Source organism: Fukomys damarensis, unplaced genomic scaffold, assembly GCF_012274545.1.
Source record: "Fukomys damarensis isolate Sample0158 unplaced genomic scaffold, DMR_v1.0_HiC HiC_scaffold_25, whole genome shotgun sequence".
NCBI classification, from domain to species: Eukaryota; Metazoa; Chordata; class Mammalia; order Rodentia; family Bathyergidae; genus Fukomys; species Fukomys damarensis.
In genome coordinates this window covers 22,228,134-22,247,213 of record NW_022900937.1, presented here as the reverse complement: position 1 = coordinate 22,247,213, position 19,080 = coordinate 22,228,134, and the positions used below count along the sequence as shown (strand labels likewise).

The 19,080-nt window shown below is 49.8% G+C and overlaps 2 protein-coding genes across 2 annotated transcripts in view; both read left to right on the top strand.

Moving 5' to 3' along the window:
- The window catches only part of LOC109118130 (beta-hexosaminidase subunit alpha-like), a 7,173-nt gene extending 150 nt beyond the window's left edge, over positions 1-7,023 (top strand). Inside the window, exons 2-6 of the mRNA XM_019207785.1 lie at positions 6-93; positions 5,223-5,309; positions 5,402-5,467; positions 6,513-6,559; positions 6,947-7,023. Of these exons, the coding sequence (XP_019063330.1) occupies positions 6-93; positions 5,223-5,309; positions 5,402-5,467; positions 6,513-6,559; positions 6,947-6,997 (339 nt within the window). The 3' untranslated portion in view covers positions 6,998-7,023. The remainder of the gene's footprint in view (positions 1-5; positions 94-5,222; positions 5,310-5,401; positions 5,468-6,512; positions 6,560-6,946) is intronic.
- A 35-nt stretch (positions 7,024-7,058) lies between these two features.
- On the top strand, positions 7,059-16,446 carry Hexa (hexosaminidase subunit alpha). The gene is made up of 11 exons (XM_010627157.2): positions 7,059-7,140; positions 8,542-8,643; positions 9,239-9,371; positions 10,619-10,799; positions 11,897-11,980; positions 12,174-12,246; positions 12,861-13,044; positions 13,229-13,319; positions 14,005-14,109; positions 14,763-14,847; positions 14,970-16,446. The coding sequence occupies exons 2-10, from the start codon at positions 8,548-8,550 to the stop codon at positions 14,824-14,826; spliced, it is 1,011 nt and encodes a 336-aa protein (XP_010625459.1). The 5' UTR covers positions 7,059-7,140; positions 8,542-8,547; the 3' UTR covers positions 14,827-14,847; positions 14,970-16,446.
- The last annotated feature ends 2,634 nt before the right edge of the window (positions 16,447-19,080 follow it).

Here is a 19,080-nt window from a genome sequence, read left to right as displayed (position 1 = left end):
CGCAGCCAGGCTGCGACGTCCTGGACGCCGCCTTCGCTCGCTACCATCGCCTGCTCTTTGGGGCCGGGCCCTGGCCGCCGCCTAGCCTCTCGAGTGAGTTATCCCCGCCCGGGCCCCAGAGCAGTCCATAGCGGTCCCCAACCCTGTCCCCCAGCGGTCCCCACTTGTCCCCGGCCTCCGCAGCCTCTTCCTTCCCGCAGCCCGCAGCCGCCTCTGGGCCAAAGGAAGCTGGGATCCATCCCCGTGTTAGATTTTCAGCTCAGACTGCCCACTGCAGAGCTTAGACTTTACAGGATGCCAACGTTCTAGGAAACCCGGGCCCAGAGGGATCTAAGGTGACCCTTCTACCCGTGTCGCAGGCCTCGAAGGCCTGGTTGAGGCTCTGACCAGGACAGGGCACAGGAGGCCAGGAAAGGCCCGCGGATGTGTGAGGCGGGCCGGGGACAGCTGTGCAGGGCGGTGTCCATGCTGGAGACTCAATGAACAGAAGCCGGGAAGCGCAGGGTCCAGCAGGAGGAGGTTCGGAGCTGTGGGCTGGGAGTGTAGGCCACCAGAGCGGTGACAAGTCACATGCGGCCCTGTTAGTGACCTCACATGCCACTGTTGCTGCACACAGTCATGTGGCCAAGTTCCTGCAATAAGAGTATCATGAGATCTGCAACCTCCTGCAGCCAGTATCAGTATTTGATTTGTTCGTGCTGAGGTATCAAACAAGTGACTAAACTATTAACTCATGACATGGTTCCTTATAATTCGAATCTGGAGTGCCTCGTGCCTTCCATGACTATGCCTTCAACACAGTGGAGACTAAGTCATGATTTCTTGGATATGTTGATGCGAAAAGCCCCTTTGTGTAAAAACACTGCAAAAGGCTTCAGGATTTTTATATCTAAGATCATTAAAGAGAAGTTAAGAGGGGGCCAGGGATTTAGCTCAGTGACACTGCCCCTGCTTTGCAAGTGCAAGGTCCTGAGTTCAATCCCCTACCGAATAGCCAGGCTGAGGCAGAACAGACCATGTGGTAAAAGCCTGCCTCAAAAAACAAGAAAGCAAGGTCCTGAATTCAACCCCAGGTACTGAAAACAAAGCAACAAGAAAGATTTATGGGAAAAGAGGATCACAGGAGGGCCACTAGGGCACTTTAACCTCTTTGCCCAGGTAAGGACAAGGTGTATACGTGCAGAAGACTGGTTGCCAGTGAGCTTATGGCTTTATCTAGGTTTTTTTTCGAGACATGGTCTAGCCATGTAGCCTGGTCTGGAACTCAGTGTATCTCAAACTGACCTTGAACTCCCGGAAAGCAACCCTGCCTAAGCTTGCAGGCAAATACCGCCGCACCACACCCAGCGTGTGGCCTTAGACAGATTGCTTAATTTCTAAAGTATTGTTGGCACTTTTTAATTTTTTTTCCAGTTGTGGGGGGATCAAACTCAAGACCTTAGCCGGGCGTAGTGGTGCACGCCTGTAATGCCAGCACTTGGGAGGCTGAGGCAGGAGGATTGCTGTGAGTTCGAGACCAGCCTGGGGCTACATGGTGTGTTCCAGGTCAGTCTCAACTACATAGGGAGACCCTGTCTCAAACACCCACCCCGAAAGAAAAACAACTAAGGACCCTGCACTTTTGAGCCAGGCATGGTACCACTAAGCAAAATCCCTGGCCCTGCCTCTTTTTTAATAAATAAAGCTGCTTACATTTCAGAAATTCCTGGGGATAATGCCTGAGGATAATGCCTCTGTCATCTATGAAGGGACTACAATGGAAGAGAAAAGTTGGTGATTTTAAAAGTAAAATAGGGAGCAAGCTCATAAAAGCATGACTCTGTCCCCATCCACCTTATTCATTGGCTTTGGTGACCTGCAAGTTCTAGCTCTTCCCCAATGTCAAAATGGCCTTCAAGGGGAGAAATTCAGGATACTGAGGCAGCCAGAACTGCACAAGTGAAGTACGCAGAAAAGAGGACATCCAGAGCCACTTCAGAAAGTGGCAAGGACAATGGGATGAGTGTGTTTGAAGAAAGGAGGAAGGTTTTGAGAGGGATCAATGGTAGTATCTTCTTTTGGTTTTGGTTTTGATTTTTTGAGACTGGGTATTGTTACGTAGTTCAGGTTGGCTTTCAATTTACCGTGTAGCCTAGGCCGGCCTTGAATTTGCGGTGCTCCTCTTGCTTCAGACTCCCAAATGCTGAATAGCTCTTTCACTGTTTTTTGTTTTTTTTTTTGAAGCAGGGTGTTGCTGTATAGTTCATATTGGTCTTGAACTCACTGTGTAGCCCAGGCTGTCCTTGAACTCCTGGTGATCTTGCCTCAGCTTCCGGGAGTGCTGGGATTACAAGTGTGCACCACCATGCCCAGTGCTGCAATAATTTTTTAAAAATTGAAACACACTATGTATTTTTTAATCCCATCTAGTGGCTTTGTTCCTTTGACTGACTGGGACTGCAGCCCCAGACTGAGGCAGGTGAAGAGTTGAAGCCCATGTACCTTGCCTACGTTGGCTGTCACCTGTCATTTTCTCACCATCCTCCTGTAAGGGGCTCCTGCAGACCAGGCACCCTGCCCCTGGCCAACTCCAGTTCCTCCACACAGTGGAGGTTTGCAGTGGCAAAGCTGACTGGTTAGGAAAAGGAATTAGAACAGAGTAGGGAAGGAGCAGTATCTTGTGCCTGGACTCTGGTGTTCCCTGTGCCCTTTGGTGGTCATGACAGCTCCTCCAGGGCACGGTCACCCTGAGGCCCACAGTGAGGCACCACGCCCAAAGTCTTGGGTCAGAGTGGTGGTTGACTTCCCTGTCAGGTCTGTTTATCCACCGAGGTCTTGAGAGGTCTTGATCTTTTCCTGGTGCAGTCTTGGGGTGTGCTCCTAATTATCTTTGTCAGGTGATTAGAGATAGAAAATTACCCGCCGCTGGTAGGATTAACCTCTGATCACATCTTCATGTTAATTACTTTGAGTAATAATTGCTAAAATCTAATTGCTCGTTCATTAGCAATCAGACTTAATATGTTTTATTCCCCACCCTCTTGTTATCAGATTCCAGGAGTATTTCTGCCTTTTCTTCCATCTATCCTTAGTGCCAGAAGTGTTGGTTTTTTGTTTTGTTTTGCTTTTTGGTGGGGGTACTGGGGATTGATTTGGGGGCAGGCGGTGCCACCACTGAGCTAAATCCCTGGCCCAGAAATATTGTTTTTTGACAAGGTCTCACTATGTAGCCCAAAAGCCTTGAACTCTAGGGGACTGTTGTGCCTCAGCCTCCCAATTTCTGGGATTACAGGCATGTGTCACCATACTTGGCACTTTTAAAAAAATTGTAATTGTTTCTGTAGTAAACAAGATTTTTCAGCTGGTATATGCTTTTTTATTAAAAAAAAAAAATAGGCCAAAGAAAAGACCAGGTTTGGACAAAGGCAAGGACACACGCATTGAGCTGCAGAAGGAGTGGGATCCTGGAATGTGTCATGTGTCTGTTGGTCAGGAGTGATTAGCAGCAGAATCTGGTCCCACGCTGCCATTGTTGACAGCAGAACCAGAACCCGACTGGCCTCTCCTGATTCCCAGCCCACCCCCATGGGTGCTCCCAGCCCTGGAGGATGTGGAATTTCCTGCTGCCCTGCTGAGCCCTGGCACCCTTGCCCATGAGTTTTCGGTAGAACAGGCCACCTGAGCTTCCACCCCTCAGCAGGCCCTCCTGCTTCCTGCTGTCATAGGCACTGGGTGCAGTGGCAGCTCAGAGGTGGGAGCCTGGTGTTTACATCCTCGTGGAGTCTGAGACAACCTGCCCCTAGAGGGAAGGGATGAGATGTGTTAAAAAAAAAAAATATATATATATATATATACACATATATGTATATATATATGAAGGGCATGGTGGTGCACACCTGCAATTCCAGCCCTCAGGAGGCTGAGGTGGAAGGATTGAAAGACTGAGCCTTGCCCAGGAAATTTAAATGACTTAGTAAGACCCTCTCTCAAAATAAAAAATTAATAAGGTCTGGAGATACAGCTCAGTGTGAAGGCCAGGGGTTCAATCCCTAGTACTGCACATAAATAAGTAAAAAAAATTTTTTTTTGAGACAGGGTCTCACTATGTAGTTGAGACTGACATGGAACTCACTACGTAGCCTAGGCTGGTCTTGAACTCACAGTGATCCGCCTGTCTCAGCCTCCCAAGTTTTGGGATCACAGGCATGTACCACCATGCCTAGCTAATAAGTAAGAAAATTTAAAGGTAGCCCGAGGCCCAGAAGATTAACAGGAAGCCATGACTTTGGCCCTCTTTAGTGGCTGCCTGCACAGACACAAAGGAGCTCTCCGTACAGTACAGCTGGGACTGCAGGATGCATTGGGCTGGCAGCGGGATAAAGAGGCAGGGAGGGGATAAGATGTCGTTTGGTTGTGTGTGTGTTTTGTCTTGTTTTTGAGGCAGGGTCTTATTATCTAGTTCAGGCTGAACTTGAACTCACTGTGTAGCCCAGGCTGGCCTTGAACTCATGGTGATCTTCCTGCCTTGGCCTTCCCAGTCTGGGATTATAGGCATGAACCACTACACCTGGCAAGATGTTTAAAAAATGATATTCATGCCAAGCATGGTGGGACACACCTGTAAATCCCAGCACTTGGGAGGCTGAGGCAGGAGGATCGTTGCAAGTTTGAGGCCAATCTGAGCTACATAGTTCCAAGCTAAACTGATCTAAAAAGTGAGACACTGCCTCAGAAAACAAGCAAACAAAATCATAGGCGTGAGGATTTAGAACCGTCCCCTTTATCAAGAAGATCTGGTTATGCAAAAATGTCAGATCTATACCGTTTTTACTGTGACATAATCCATGTACATTTTGGCATCACCAACTTCCTGTTTGACGACCAAGCCCTGGCACAGTTTGTTGTCAGCTCAGGTGCAGCTGAGGCTCTGAGTAGCAGCACCCCCAGTGCCCCTGGAGGAGAAGCAGCTCCTGGTTTGTTGGAGCTTGGGACAGTCGGCAAGACCAGGGATACAGAGCCCTGGTTACACCAGGCCAGGGTGGGTGACAGGCAGAAGTGCCGACAGAGGGAAAGGGAAAGGTGATCGTGACCAAGCGGGATTGGCGCCCAGGGCGAATGCTGCTTCCCTCCTACCATCCCTTCCAGCAGTGTGCCCAAGGGACCAGGGCAGGCTAGCGAGCCTTGGTTCTGCCTTTGGCCCTTGGTGGGGGATAGGCCGTGCTGAGTTTATGTTGTCCCTGCAGGACGGCTCCAGTCGAAGGACGTGTTGGTTGTCTCTGTGGTCACTGCGGAATGTAATGAGTTTCCCACATTGAAGTCCTTGGAGAACTGTAAGTGCTGCTCTGTAAATGTTCACAGAGTATCTGCTCTACAACCTGAGCTAGAAAACCTTAACCAGGTGGGATCACTTTGGTCATTTCAGACACCCTGACTATAGATGACGACCAGTGTCTGCTGACCGCGGACACCATCTGGGGAGCCCTCCGAGGTACTGTGGGCTGAAGGGGAGGGGGAGATTGGCATCGGCAGGGCAGGATGAGCACAGTAAGTGCTCCCTTCTAAGGTGGCTTTCTCCATGGACACTGGGCGTATCTACTTCCGAGTCCTTGAGCTGTACCTAGAAGTGGACAGGCAGTCTTTGCAGGACAACTGCGGGGCCCGGGAGGCACCATCAACAGCACTGTCACAGCCCTGCCTGCTTGGCTGTTACTCAAGACACACAATTGGAAAGGGTCTAAAAAAGCCGAGTGTGGTGATGCATGCCTATAATCCTAGCACTGGGGAGGCTGAGGCAGGAGGATTGCTGTGAGTTCAAGGCCAATTTGGCCTACATCGTAAGACCCGGTATAAAAAGAAAAAAAAGTGAATTGTAAAATATGTAGAACTGTGTCATTTCTGAAGAAAATGAGGTTATCAGGCCTAGGGGGGACCCTGCCCTTCCTCTTCATTTACTGGAAAGGTATTTGGTCCCTGTATAAAGACTTAGCCAAGTTACAGTGGTGCACTCCTGTAGTCTCGGCTACTGGAGAGGCTGAGGCTGGAGGATTTCAAGTTTGAGGCCAACCTGGGCAACTTAGTGAGACCCTGTCTCAAAATAAAAAGGGCTAGGGGTGCAGCTTAGTGCAAAAGCCTTAAGTTTGATCTTTAGCACCAGGAAAAAGCATTTATATTTACTTATTTATTTAAACAAGTGTGTCTACAATTTTTTTTTTTTTTTTGTAAAATCTTTCTTATAGAATTCCTCATCTTGGTTTTTAAATTTTTTTTGCAGTACCAGGAATTGAATTCAGGACCTTTCTCTTGTGAGGCAGGTGTAGCACTTCTGAGCTAAATCCTCAGCCCCCTATTTTGCTATTTTTTTGTGACAAGGTCTCACTGTGTAGTCCAGGCTGCCCTTGTACTATGTAACCCAGGCTGGCCTTGACTCTTAGAGATCCTCCAGCCTCAGCCTCCCAAGGGCGGGGATTCCAGCCGCCCACCATGCCTATCTTATTCCCACTCTCTGATCTTCACTGCCTCTCCCTGCTCCACAGGTCTGGAGACTTTCAGCCAGCTTGTGTGGACCTCTGCAGAGGGCACGGTGAGTGCAGACCTTCCAAAGGGTGCCAGGCTGTGGGTTTCCTGGGGATCCTGGAAAATGTAGAGACCCTGGAAGTCTTGTTCTGCTTTAGATGGGGCCTAATAGCCTTGGCTGACCCAGCAGGAGGATGGGAGGAGACACAGGTGGAGGGCTGGTCTGGGAGATTAGGATTTTGGACTGGAGCATGGCTCTGTGTCCTTTGGTAGTGACCTTGATGCGGCATAGCTTTGAGGAACAGAACCTGCCAACAGGGAGGCCCATAGTCCTGGACTGCGGGAGCATTGTGTTTGGCCAGCCTGGATTACTCTCCCCCTGGCAGGTGGCTGGTGATGGTCTTTGAGGTAGAAGCTGGGATGGGGAATGGTCACAGAGCGACTCGTTTTGCAGGGAACCTGGCAGAATTCTCCTCCTTCCCCAGCCCCTGGTAAGCATCCGTGAGTCCTGACCTAGTTGGTGTTTGGTCCACACAGTTCTTCATCAACAAGACCACCATCAAAGACTTCCCGCGCTTTCCCCACCGGGGCTTACTGCTGGATACTTCGCGCCACTACCTGCCGCTATCCAGCATTCTGGACACACTGGTACCTGGCCTCGGGGCCTTCTGCACACCGGTTCTGGGGGATGGGCCAGGGTTGATGAAGTTCTATCTTCCCGAAGAGGAGAGGGTATAGTTGTAACTCTGGGGCCACTGGATTCAAGCCCAGCCCAAACTACATAGAGAGACCCTGTCTACAAACAAACAGCAATTTGAATCTACACCACTGGTTAGGCCACCCCCAGGGATACAGAGGTGGTTTGGCGAATTAGCCTCTCTCGCCAGACGGAACTAAGTCAGCTTAGTCAGGACATGGTCACAGGAAGATGAGTCGAAGCTCCTGGCTGAGTTTGAAGTGCATGCTTACGTGATGGCAGGCACGTGACCTGCCTTTCCCTTTGCTCCTCCGTGGAACCAGAGGAGTTGACAGGAATATCAGCCTGGGCTTCTGGGGTTGTATGAGTTAGGGGTAACTGTGTTGCCAGCCAGATGACTCAGTGGAAAGGGAAGGAAGAATGTGGGTCCTGTGGGTCATTAGACTGTTAGACTATTAGAGGACTTTGAAAGCCAACAGGAGCTGGGCACAGTGGTGCACACCTATAATCCCAGCACTGGGAGGCTGAGGCAGGAAAATCGGTGAGTTTGAGGCCAACCTGGGACATGTAGTGAGTTTGAGGGCCACCTGAACTACATAACTGAGACCCTGTCTCATTAAAAAGAGAGAGAGAGAGCGAGAGAGAGAGAGAGAGACACACACACACACACACACACACACACACAAACACAAACACACAAAAGGGTAGTATAGGATTTGCAGCTCTCCTTTCAGTGTGCCCAGAATTCATGTCAAAGGAGGAGGTGCTGACCCAGCTGCTCCCCTTTCTAGGTATCTTCCCAGAAGCACTAAAGACATCAGGTTACAGTGATCCGTGCATACTTTATAGCACAACTCGTCATAGCTACATCTTGGAAGCAGCCTATATGTCCAGCAGATGAATGCATAAAGGAAATGTGGTGTTTACACACAACAGAGTACTGCTTCACTATAAAGAAAGATAAGCTTGAGTCATCTGCAGGAAAATGGATGCACCTCGAGACCGTAACTTTAAGTCAAATAAATCACACATGCAGCCTAAATATCGCTTGGCTTCTCTTATGCAAAAAATCCAAAATATCATTAAAGAGCAAAATAAGATAACAGGAAACAGGGAGATAGAATTCTTGCAAAAGAGAAGGGGACCGGGAGATGGAGGAGGAGGAGGAAGGGGATGGGAGAATGCAGATGCATTACTCATGTGCACCAATCTCCCAAGATGAGTGCAGTCATGATGCAGGCACAGACTGATGGAAAGGAGGGGAGTCCTCAAGACAGAGACCCTAAAATCTTCCCTGAAGCCGGGCAGTCAGGGTGTGTGTCAGGCAGGTCACCAGATGTGCTCTGCTGCAGGATGTCATGGCGTACAACAAACTGAATGTGTTCCACTGGCACCTGGTGGATGACCCCTCCTTCCCGTATGACAGCATCACCTTCCCCGAGCTCGCCACAAAGGTATGGACGGCACTGTGTCACCCAGCGGCTCATGGCTCCTTATGCGCACCTGTCCAGGGCCTGCTACAAGAACAGTGGCTCCCGACCTCATCAGACCCCTGATGGAGGGGAGGGCAGGGGGCTCTGGTTAGGGCACCTGGATCCAGGCCTAAGCTCTGCCATTAGTTTGCTTTGTGACCTGTAGGGGATGGTGTCCCCTGGCCTCAGTTGATTTGTATAGAGTATCAAATGGACATCATTTTAGTTTGTTTATCTCCATGGCATTGTGAAGTTCAGATAAAACAGTCAGTGTGAAAAATTAGGATAAAAACCCTAAACCGGGTATAGTGGTGCACACTTGTAATCCCAGCAACCAGGAGTCTGAGGCAGGAGGATCAGCATGATTTTGAAGCCAGCCTTGACTACAGAGCAACACCCTGTCTCAAAAAACCAAAACAAAACAAAAATTATGGTAAAAATCCTTGAAGATAGTCCCTTATTTCCAAGGGCTGTGTACAGGTATTATGATACCCAAGGAGTCCTGGGGACATTTTGAGTGTGTTCTACTCTGATGGTGTTCAGGAAATGACTGTGAAGGTTATCTTGTGCCTTCCAGGGGTCCTACAACCCTGTCACCCACATCTACACAGCACAGGACGTAAAGGAAGTCATTGAATATGCGAGGCTTCGGGGGATCCGTGTACTGGCAGAATTCGACACCCCTGGCCACACATTATCCTGGGGATCAGGTAAGAGTCATGCCTGGGGTCGAGAGGGCTGCTAGTGGTCCTCAGGGCATTGGCTCTAGCAGGTGGTGTGTCCAGTGTTGGTCTGCAGAACAATGTCTTCCCCCCACTTCTCCTGCCTAGGAATTGAGACAGGAGGAACCTACTGTTACCAAGGAGGCCCCAATCCTTTTTTGTGAGACGGGATCTAATGTAGATCAAGCTGGCCTTGAACTCTGTGTAGCCCAAGCTGGTCTCAGATCCTCTTGCCTCAGCCTCCCAAGTGCTAGGATCAAGGCATATACTGCCTTGCCCTGCTTAAGGAAGCCGCTTTTCACTGTCAATGGACGGATTGTGCCCACGAGTCTCAGATGTCCACGTCGACATGCCCTAGAGTAGGTGCCAAAGAATCTAACCCCCAGGGAAGAATCTAAAGGAAGCTCAGGGTGGCCTCTGGAGGTGAGAGTCTGCATACCCTAAGCCTCAGTGTGAGTCCCCCAGACAGAAACCTACTTGAAAGGCTCAATCAGGAAGATCTCTGTGAGTTTTGAAGCCAGCTTGAACTACATAGTGAGACCCTGTCTCAAAACAAAACAAAACAAAAACCACAAAAGATAATAAAAGAGGCTGCTACCTGGCCTCATCCTCACGGAAGGCTCCGGACTCAAGCCTAGGAAATGTGGACCTTCTGGTGATGATGGGGCCAATGTCTAGGAGGTGATGGTGGAAATGTGTGAATTTGGCTTAGTGAGTCTCTGATTGCTTTTCTTCTTCAAGGCTATTGGAGAAGGGCAGCATTTGGAAGCAGGGTGACTTCTGCTAGAAGCAAGGTGTCAGAAGTGTGTGTTGACAGTCGCCTGGCTGTGACCAGCCTCTGTCAGTGAGTGTGGCTCTTTGTGTTTCTCTGAGGATGACCGAACAGGTAGTGACCAGTGCTGGTGAGTGCCTGGCATGCCTGCCTACGAGTGGTGTGTCATGTTTATTTTATTTTTGCTTTGTTGTGTACCGGGGATCACCTGCAATCGAACTTCCAGGACCTTGAGCTTGCAAGGCAGGCGATGCAGCACCACTGAGCTAAATCCCCGGCCCTTGTTTTGCTTTTTGAGACAGAGTCTTACTATGTCCCCCAGGCTGCCCTTGAACTCACAGTATTCTCCTTCCACACCCTCCAGCATGCTGGGGTTATCACCACACCTGGTCATGTGTGTAATGTTTATGGACACAATTATCTTATTTGCATGACTTGACAACGTCCTTACCTCTTGACATAGGTATCCCTGAGTTGTTGACTCCTTGCTACTCTGGTTCTCAGCCCTCTGGTGACTTTGGACCGGTGAATCCCATTCTCAACAGTACTTATGAGTTCATGAGCTCATTCTTCTTGGAGATCAGCTCTGTTTTCCCGGATTTTTATCTTCACCTTGGAGGAGATGAGGTGGACTTCACCTGCTGGTATGAGTCCCTCAGTATCCCCAGCCCAGCCTTGCTCAAAGTGGAGGGTGTACTGGGGGCCGCCTGGCAGGCTCTGCTCTGGGAATAACCTGTAAAACAGCAAAGGCACCGACCTGGAGCTCCTGCCTGACTTCAGCAAGGCTGTCCTCTCCTCTTGCCCTTCCACCGCCTGGAGATATTTATAGAAAAACTAGCTTGGAGCTTAGAATCGTCTTGGAAAAATCCAGGATAGAGAAAAAGAATCCTTGCTTATGAAGGCTTAAAATAGTCTGATCAAAGAGTCAAGCCCTGAATTCACGATGAAGCGATGACAGGGTCTAATGAATATTAAATCAAAAAGTCGGAATCCTCAGATCTGGGACGCTCAGTAGAGGCCGAGGGGGTTCTTGGGTAGAAGTGGGAGCCAGCTGTGGCTCTAGGGAAATAGCTTGGCTTTTCTGGGGACTTGAGCAGAGGAAGACACCCCAGGAGGAGAAGGGTGGGAACAAAGTGTAAGTGTCGTAGGCACGGGGTCTGCAGCAGGTGGCAGAGGGCACACTTGGCGTCCAGCTGGCACAGCTGTGAGGGAGGCCAGGGTCTGGTGTGAGGACTCCTGGCTGTGCCTTGGCTCTGAGGTGGAGCAGAGATGTGATCTTCTTGCGAGCTGGGCTTCAGACTCTCTAGATCCAGATTCACTCTTTTTTCTGTCAGTGGTGAACATATTGCTTCATGTAGCTTAGCTTGGCCTGGCCACACCTTCCATGCATAGGACTTCTGAGCTCCTCAGTGGGTTTGAGAACTCGAGAGGGAGTGTTGTTTTATTGCATTTTGTTTTCTGAGCCAGAGTCTTGCTCTGTAGCTCAGGCTGGCCTCGGATTCATGGTGATCTTCCTACCTTGGCCTCTGAAGTATTAGGATTACAGGTGTAGGTCACCATATCTGGCTTTTTTTTTTTTTTTTTTTTTTTTTTTTTTTTTTACCTATTTTTTTTTTTTTTTTTTTTTTTTTTTTTTTTTTTTGGTGATAAGGGCAGTTGCAGGAGTCCAGGGATTAATCCCCAGGCTGCAGACTTTCCGAATACACAAGGTGCTAATCTTCATTTTTTTCCTGACATTCAGGAAGTCCAACCCAGATATTCAGGCCTTTATGAAGAAGAGGGGCTTTGATGACTTCCGGCAGCTGGAATCCTTCTACATCCAGAAGTGAGGAAGCAGGAGGGTTGCCTCCTTGCTGGGATCCCTGCTTGACCACTCCTGGGGCCTGAAGGCTCCCTGGGTCCTGTCCTTGGTGCACAGTAGACGGGTCTTGGGTGTAGGGAAGGCATTGCCTGATCTGGGTGAGGCCAGTGCCAGGCTCTGAGCCCTTCTGCCCTCCTGACACTTCTGTCCTCACCAGGCTGTTGGACATCGTCTCTGCCTACAACAAGGGCTATGTGGTGTGGCAGGAGGTGTTTGACAACAAAGTCAAGGTGAGCCAGGGGCAGAGAAAACAGGGAGCTCTACCTGGCTTCTGTCTTTATTAATTTTTATTTTATTTATTTATGTAATTAGTTTTGGTTTTTTGAGATGGGGTTATCACTAGTCCAGGCTGGCCTTGTACCTGCAGCAGTCCTCCTGCCTCAGCCTCCTGAGTGCTGGGCCACCACACCTGGCTCGCTGTAACAGAGCACTTGGGATCATCTCTCCTTTCCCCTTTAGAAAGGCCTGAGAGATGTGAGCCCCAGGTTTGGGTGTCAGAGTTTTTCTCTCTCTTTCCATAATATAAACTGATCACAGTTATTACTTGGGACTCCTGAGGCTGCTGTGACTTTCCTGCCCAACTTGGGGCTTCTGAGTCCTATGAAACAGGGCCACTGTCTCCTTCTCTCTGTTGACCAGGGAGACCCCAGCTCCTTGTGCCACAGTGAGAAGCATCTTGGACATGGTGGCCACTGGGCCCCTGAGCTCACTGCTTGCAAAGCCTAGCGACACCTGTGCCGTGAGCAGAGAGCCCTCACCCCTTGGCCCTGGTTGCTTGTGGAAGAGCAAGTCCTGGGCATCCCCCAGTTCTCTTCCATTGCTGCCCTGGGACCTCTTGGGACAGGTTCGGCCAGACACGATCGTACAGGTGTGGCGGGCAGAGAAGCCTGTCACCTACATGCAGGAGATGGAATTGGTTACTAAGGCCGGCTTCCGGGCGCTGCTGTCTGCACCCTGGTACCTGAACCGCATCACATATGGCCCCGACTGGAAGGCCATGTACAGAGTCGAGCCCCTGGACTTCGAAGGTGACACGGGCACTGTCCTTGCTGACCGGAGAGGCCAGGACCCAGGGTGGGAGGCAGGGGTCTGGGGCAGACACGACAGGTTAGAAAGTGGGGTGAGTGACTCAGCTGGCGAGGCCACAGGGGGTGGTGGTTGAAGGGGATTCTGGGTCCCACACCCCCACCACCTTGTTGTCATTTCTCCTAGGATCCCTCGAGCAGAAGGCGCTGGTGATTGGGGGAGAGGCCTGCATGTGGGGCGAGTGGGTGGACAGCACAAACCTGGTCCCCAGGCTCTGGTGAGGGGCTTTGTGGGGTGCTGGCAGGTTGGGCTTGAGGGCTCCAGTTTTCCCTACAGACTCAGTTCAGTCCTCCACCTTCAGGCCTAAGAGAAGGGACATTACCATATCCTTTAGTTTGCATGGGACACTCGGGTCCCACGTGGTTCCCATTATCTGTCCCTCCAGTGGCCCAGTGAGTGGTAGAGTGGCACTTGTCACCTCATGTCAGACAGGGAGGGCGGCCTAGGCCACACTGGCGCCTTGTTCAGGATCCACAACAGAGCCTGGGTTTCTGCGAGACTCCTCTGTCCCTTGGCAGCCTCCCTGAGCATGATCAGGATCCTGAGTTTATGCAGAGCCAGCTGGGAGCTGGGTGTGGGGGTGCACACCTGTAACCCCCGCACTTGGGAGCGGGAGGCTGAGCAAGGTGAAGCGCTGAAGTGTGAGGCCAGTGTGGGTTAAAGCTTACTTTTGTCTGTGTCTTTGGAAGAGGACAAAGGTAGGGCCCACACGCCCACATTTTAACAGAAGGGAGCAGAGCCCTGGAACTGCCTGAGCTCCTTAGCTGGGCTTCACTCAGAGCAAAGTGCTGAGCACAGCCCTGGCCCTGAACTTGTGCAGGACCTATGCCGAGGACTGTGGCTGTCCAGTGTCCCCTTGAGGAGCACAGGACCCAACCTGCCACATTCCTTGTTTCTGCCAGGCCCAGGGGAGGGGCGGTTGCTGAGAGGCTGTGGAGCAGCAACCTGACCACAGACCTGGACTTTGCCTATACACGCCTGTCGCACTTCCGCTGCAAGTTGCTGAGGTGAGCAGGCTGAGGGCCTCCCCGAGGGAGTGGGGCAGGGCTGGGCTGGGACCCCTTGCTGAGACGGAAGAATGACATGGGTTCAGCTCGTCATAGGCATTGTCTCATTGGCTCACACCACAACCTGTTTGGTGGTCAAACTACCCCCGTTTTATTTTTTTTGTGGTGCTGGGGATTGAAGCCAGGCCTTCCTATACGTCAAGCAAGTGTTCTGCCACTGAGCTATAACCCCAGCTCATTCCCACTTTAATAATAAATGGCTGTTCCCCAGCATGGCGGTACAGGCTTAGAAACCTGGCACTCAGGTGGCTGAGGAAGGAGGAGGTCCAGGCCAGCCTGGACTATATAGTGAGACTTGGTCTCAAAAGACAAAAAATGGAGAAACCAGAACTGATGGCCATGTAGATCTGGAGCGCTGGATACCTGTCAGGCTTCTGCCTCTTTCCTAAGGGACTGCATTATTTGGGGCTCGGATATAGGGATAGGACAGAAGTAGGTAGGGTTCCCCAGTGAGTCTCTGCAGGGACCCTCAAGTCCTTATCACATCCAGGGATGGTTTGAGGTTCCAGAAGTGGGGAAGGGACCGTGAGTGCGGTAGAGGTGATGTCACAGGATCTAAGACAGCACTCACACTGCCCCTGTGTCCTCTGCAGGCGGGGAGTCCAAGCTGAGCCCATCGGCGTTGGCTACTGTGAGCAGGAGTTTGAGGAAACCTGAGCCCATAGTGCTGGCACCAAGGTGGGTGCTGGCTTCCTCTGCATCCCAGCCCCTCACCTGCAAACTCTGTGGCTGGAGGGAAGGGGCTGGCGCTGGTGCTGGCGCTGGCAGTCAATAAAGAGTAATGTGGCATTTTCCCCTAGTAAACACGGATTACCTGTGTTAAAGAAAGAAGCAAATGTCCCAAGGCGATGGGAGCTGCCTTGTCTGACAGAGCAGCTCAGGACCCAGTTGCAGGAGAGTCTTAAAGTTGAGGACTAGGACTGAAACCTGCGCTTCTGTGCTCCGCTCTTTTTGGTTGAGACAAGGTGTCAGTGCTGTGTGGTTCAGGTTGGCCTTGAACTCACTGCAATCTTCCTGCCTCAGCCTCTTGTGCTGGGGTTGTAGCTTGGCCTATGTGCTGCTATATAAATATATATATTTTGGTGGTACCAGGGATCAAACTGAGGACCTCTCACTTGCCAGGCAGGTGCTGTGCTGCTCTCTTCAGCCTATGCTTTGCTAGGTCTCTCCTCACCCACTCATCCTCACCCTGGTCACTGCTCTGCTGAATCCCACCTGCAAGGCTGGTGTATATGGAAGGAGCTTCTCAGGGGCCTGAAGGAATTCTGAGCAGTGGCGGAGGCTCCAGCCCCTCTACGGGTGCACCCTTCCCCTAGAACTCTGTTCTCTTCCCCTTTTGCTGCTACTACTTTCATTCAGCCACTATTTTAAAACTCCTTCTCAGCACACATTTGCAGTACACACTGATCACATCCATCATAGGGAGGTAGGCCGTGCACATGACACTTTAATTCCATTTACATCCCCTTCCCATTTGCAAAGCTTCATTTCCTCACTTCCGGTTGTCGTCATCCACTCTTTAAATGTTCCCGAGCACTTTCCAAGGTTCAGGCACCAAGAGAGGTGTTGACCCTGAAATAATACAGGCAGCTTCTGCCACCTCCTACCCCCTTGTCAGCCTGAAGTGTCCCCAGCTGGGTGGCACGACGGATGCCATGCCAGCAGAGAACCTGGGGGCAGGGGCTGGTGACCAGCTTTCTCTCTGGGGAAAATGACTCAATGTGGTCCCAGGCACAGTGCTGCTCTTCTGTTGAGAAGCAACAAAGTAACCCAGAGATTAGGACCGTGGTGTACAGCATCCCTTTGGAATGAGCGTCTCGTTGGCTATTACTACATTCCTTTTCCTGGTCTGGGGCTGGGACCATGGAGAGGTCCTGGGCCTTTGTCTCAGAAGCTGAGAGAAGGGAGCTGAGGAAAACTTGGTCCTTCAGCAGCATCCTGTCATCTTTGATCATGTTCTGTGGGGACCTGGTTAGTGACAACCAGCCCTGTCTCTTGGGAGGTATCTGCAGGGACCCGGTCAGCAGAAGTCCTGCCTGGCCACGCCTAGAACTCCGCACCTGTACCCCCAAGCAGTCCCCCTTACCTCTGGCCCTGTAGCTGAAGCCTGTGGGGTGGTGATCCCAGCAAGGACCCCACAGAAATGCTGCTACCCTCATGCCCCTGCTCCCCTGTGGTCATAACTGTTGTTCCTATTATTTGGAATGATGTTAAATAAAAAGCGAAGACATTAAGTTGTAGGGCAACAAAGAAATAAACATAAAAACACTTGTTATAGCACAAAGGCTCTGTGATTTCATTCTCATCATAAATGTTTTTCTCAGGTTTTTTTTTTTTTTTTTAAATCATTATCCTGGCACAGTGCTGCATACCTGTGATCCCAGCTACTCAGGAGGAGGATCATGACTTGGGCAATTGAGCCAGACCTCTTAAAAAAATCAAAGGAGGGCTGGGGTTTAGCTCAGTGGTTCTGCCCCTGCCTCACAAGTACAAGGTCCTGAGTTCAATCCCCAGTACCAAAAAAAAAAAAAAAAAAAAAAAAAAAAAAAAGGGGCCATTACATGGTGGCACATGCCTATAATCCCAGCACTCAGGAGACTGAGGCAGGAGGATTGCCATGAGTTTGAGGCCAGCCTAAGCTAGTTCAGGGCCACCCTGAACTATAAAGTGAGATCTTGTCTCAACAAAAATATCAAAAGGGCTGGGGGTAGAGAGCACTTCTGTAATAGGCAAAAGCCCTAGATTTAATCCCCAGGAGAAAAAAAGTTAACATGTCAGGACTATTGGGGAAAGGACTAGAGTTCCCAATCTCCACCACGTGTCTCTGGGACCTCAAATGGCCCTCAGGTCACTGTCTTTTTTTGGGGGGTGGGTACTGGGAATGAAACTCCGGTCCTTGCATTTGCGGGGCAGGTGCTGGAACCACTAAGCTAAATCCCCCGCCCTGGTCACTGTGTCTTCTCCCTGTCTCCCTTCACCAAGGAGCTCTGCATTTATAACCCCACCTATGGGGGCCCAGACGTCCCGGGTTGGCGCGATGCCCTCCATTCACCACCAGGGGGCGGGAAGCACCCAGACTTGTTCCCTGGCTTCAGCCCCCTAGGAACACCTCACCTAGCCCTCCTGTACAGACTCCATTAAGGGGGCAACAGAACTTATAAAATCTTGGAAATGTCTTCTGTGTCCCTCAACAGGTGAATGGATAAAGAAAATATGGGAATAGCCAGTGCGGTGGCATACACTTGTAACCCCACTCTGCTTGTGTCCCATGATTCTATGACCTGTTGCAGCTGAAATCCAAGATTGATCTTTAATTTCTTCCTATCATAGTTGGCAGGAAGGTGTGTCCACTCTGTATCAGTAATTCAGATCCATTTACACCTTTCTTGCTACACTGCCACCATCTTCATTTAGGTGTATCAGATTTTCCCTGAATTTAGATGATCCTAACATTTACCTGCCTCCAGTCATCTAAAATTTTAATTTTTAAATTTTTGTTTATGTTTTTTGTTGTTGTGGTTTTGAGACAGGGTCTCACTATGTAGTTGAGACTGACCTGGAACTCACTATGTAGCCCAGGCTGGTCTCGAACTCAGCGATCCTCCTGCCTCAGCCTCCTGAGTGCTGGATTACAGGAGTGCGCCACCACGCCCAGCTAATTTTTAAATTTTTATCTTTATTTTTGAGACAGGATCTCACTATAGTTCAGGCTGACCTTGAACTCACTTGAACCCAGTGACTTGAACCCAGGATAGCCTTGAACTCAGTGATCCTCCCACCTCAGCCTCCCCAGGGCTGGGATTACAGGTGTGGGCCAACATGGCTGGCTTTATTTTAATTTTTCAAAACCACCCCATTGCTGGGTGTGTGCTGTGTATCTGTAATCTCAGCATGGAGTAGTCTGAGGTAACAGGATTGCTGTCAGTTCGAGGCTGGCCTGGGATACACATTGAGACCCATCCGAAAAGGAAAAAAAAAATTCTATTGTCCAAATCACTCAGCAGAGCATGCTACTTTTCCTCTTTAAGATGATTTGTATCTTGAGCTCTTTATAATCTTTCCCTGACACTCTCCCTGTACATATTTCCTGTGAAGAAATAAAACAGCTTGAGCAAAAGTAACATTGTCTCATTTCTGCATCTCCACATACCCAGATTTCTGAGTTATGGAGATATAGACAGACCTCATTAAGGCTCATGGGACAGGATTAGACGATTACATGAACATAGGATTAAACCTCAGAAAAGATGTTTAAGAGTTTTATGGAGAAAGTTATTAAACTTCTGGGAAGATATAAGAAGCCCCATATGTAGACCTAAAACATGTTCGGGAATGAGAAGACAATATAAAAAAATGTTTTAAAAATTTTTTTCAAGACAAGTTCTCACTAATTCAAACTGGCCTCAGTCTCAGTGACCCTCCTGCCTCAGCCTCCTCAGTGCTAAGACTACAGGCATGTGCCACCATGGCTGTGCAAAAATGTTTTGTCTGTAGATTCAATGTGATTTCAATGAAAATTCAATTTTATTTTTAAAATTTTGAAACTTGAAGCTGATCTTAAAATAAGTGGAAGAAGCTGGGTGTGGTGGCACACGCCTGTAATCCCAGCACTCGGGAGGCTGAGGCAGGAGGATCGCTGGGAGTTCAAGACCAGCCTGGGCTACATAGTGAGTTCCAGGTCATACTCAACTACGTAGTGAGACCCTGTCCCAAAAAACCAAAAAAATAAAATTAAAAAAAAAGTAGAAGAATAAATGGACAAAAGTAACTGTCAATTTTCAAGAAGAGGAACATTTGCAGTATGGAATAGAATTGATAACCAGCCAATGCACACTTCTGATGGATCCCACTTATGCTCAGACATATCCTTATTTCACACACACACACACACACACACACACACACACACAC

Excerpts from the sequence above, each read along its gene's own strand:
- Hexa (XM_010627157.2), top strand. The coding sequence starts at position 8,548 with ATGGCGTACAACAAACTGAATGTGTTCCACTGGCACCTGGTGGATGAC. Across the intron at positions 10,800-11,896 it reads GAGGTGGACTTCACCTGCTG|GAAGTCCAACCCAGATATTC; the intron begins GTATGAGTCCCT and ends CCTGACATTCAG. Across the intron at positions 13,320-14,004 it reads AACCTGGTCCCCAGGCTCTG|GCCCAGGGGAGGGGCGGTTG; the intron begins GTGAGGGGCTTT and ends TGTTTCTGCCAG.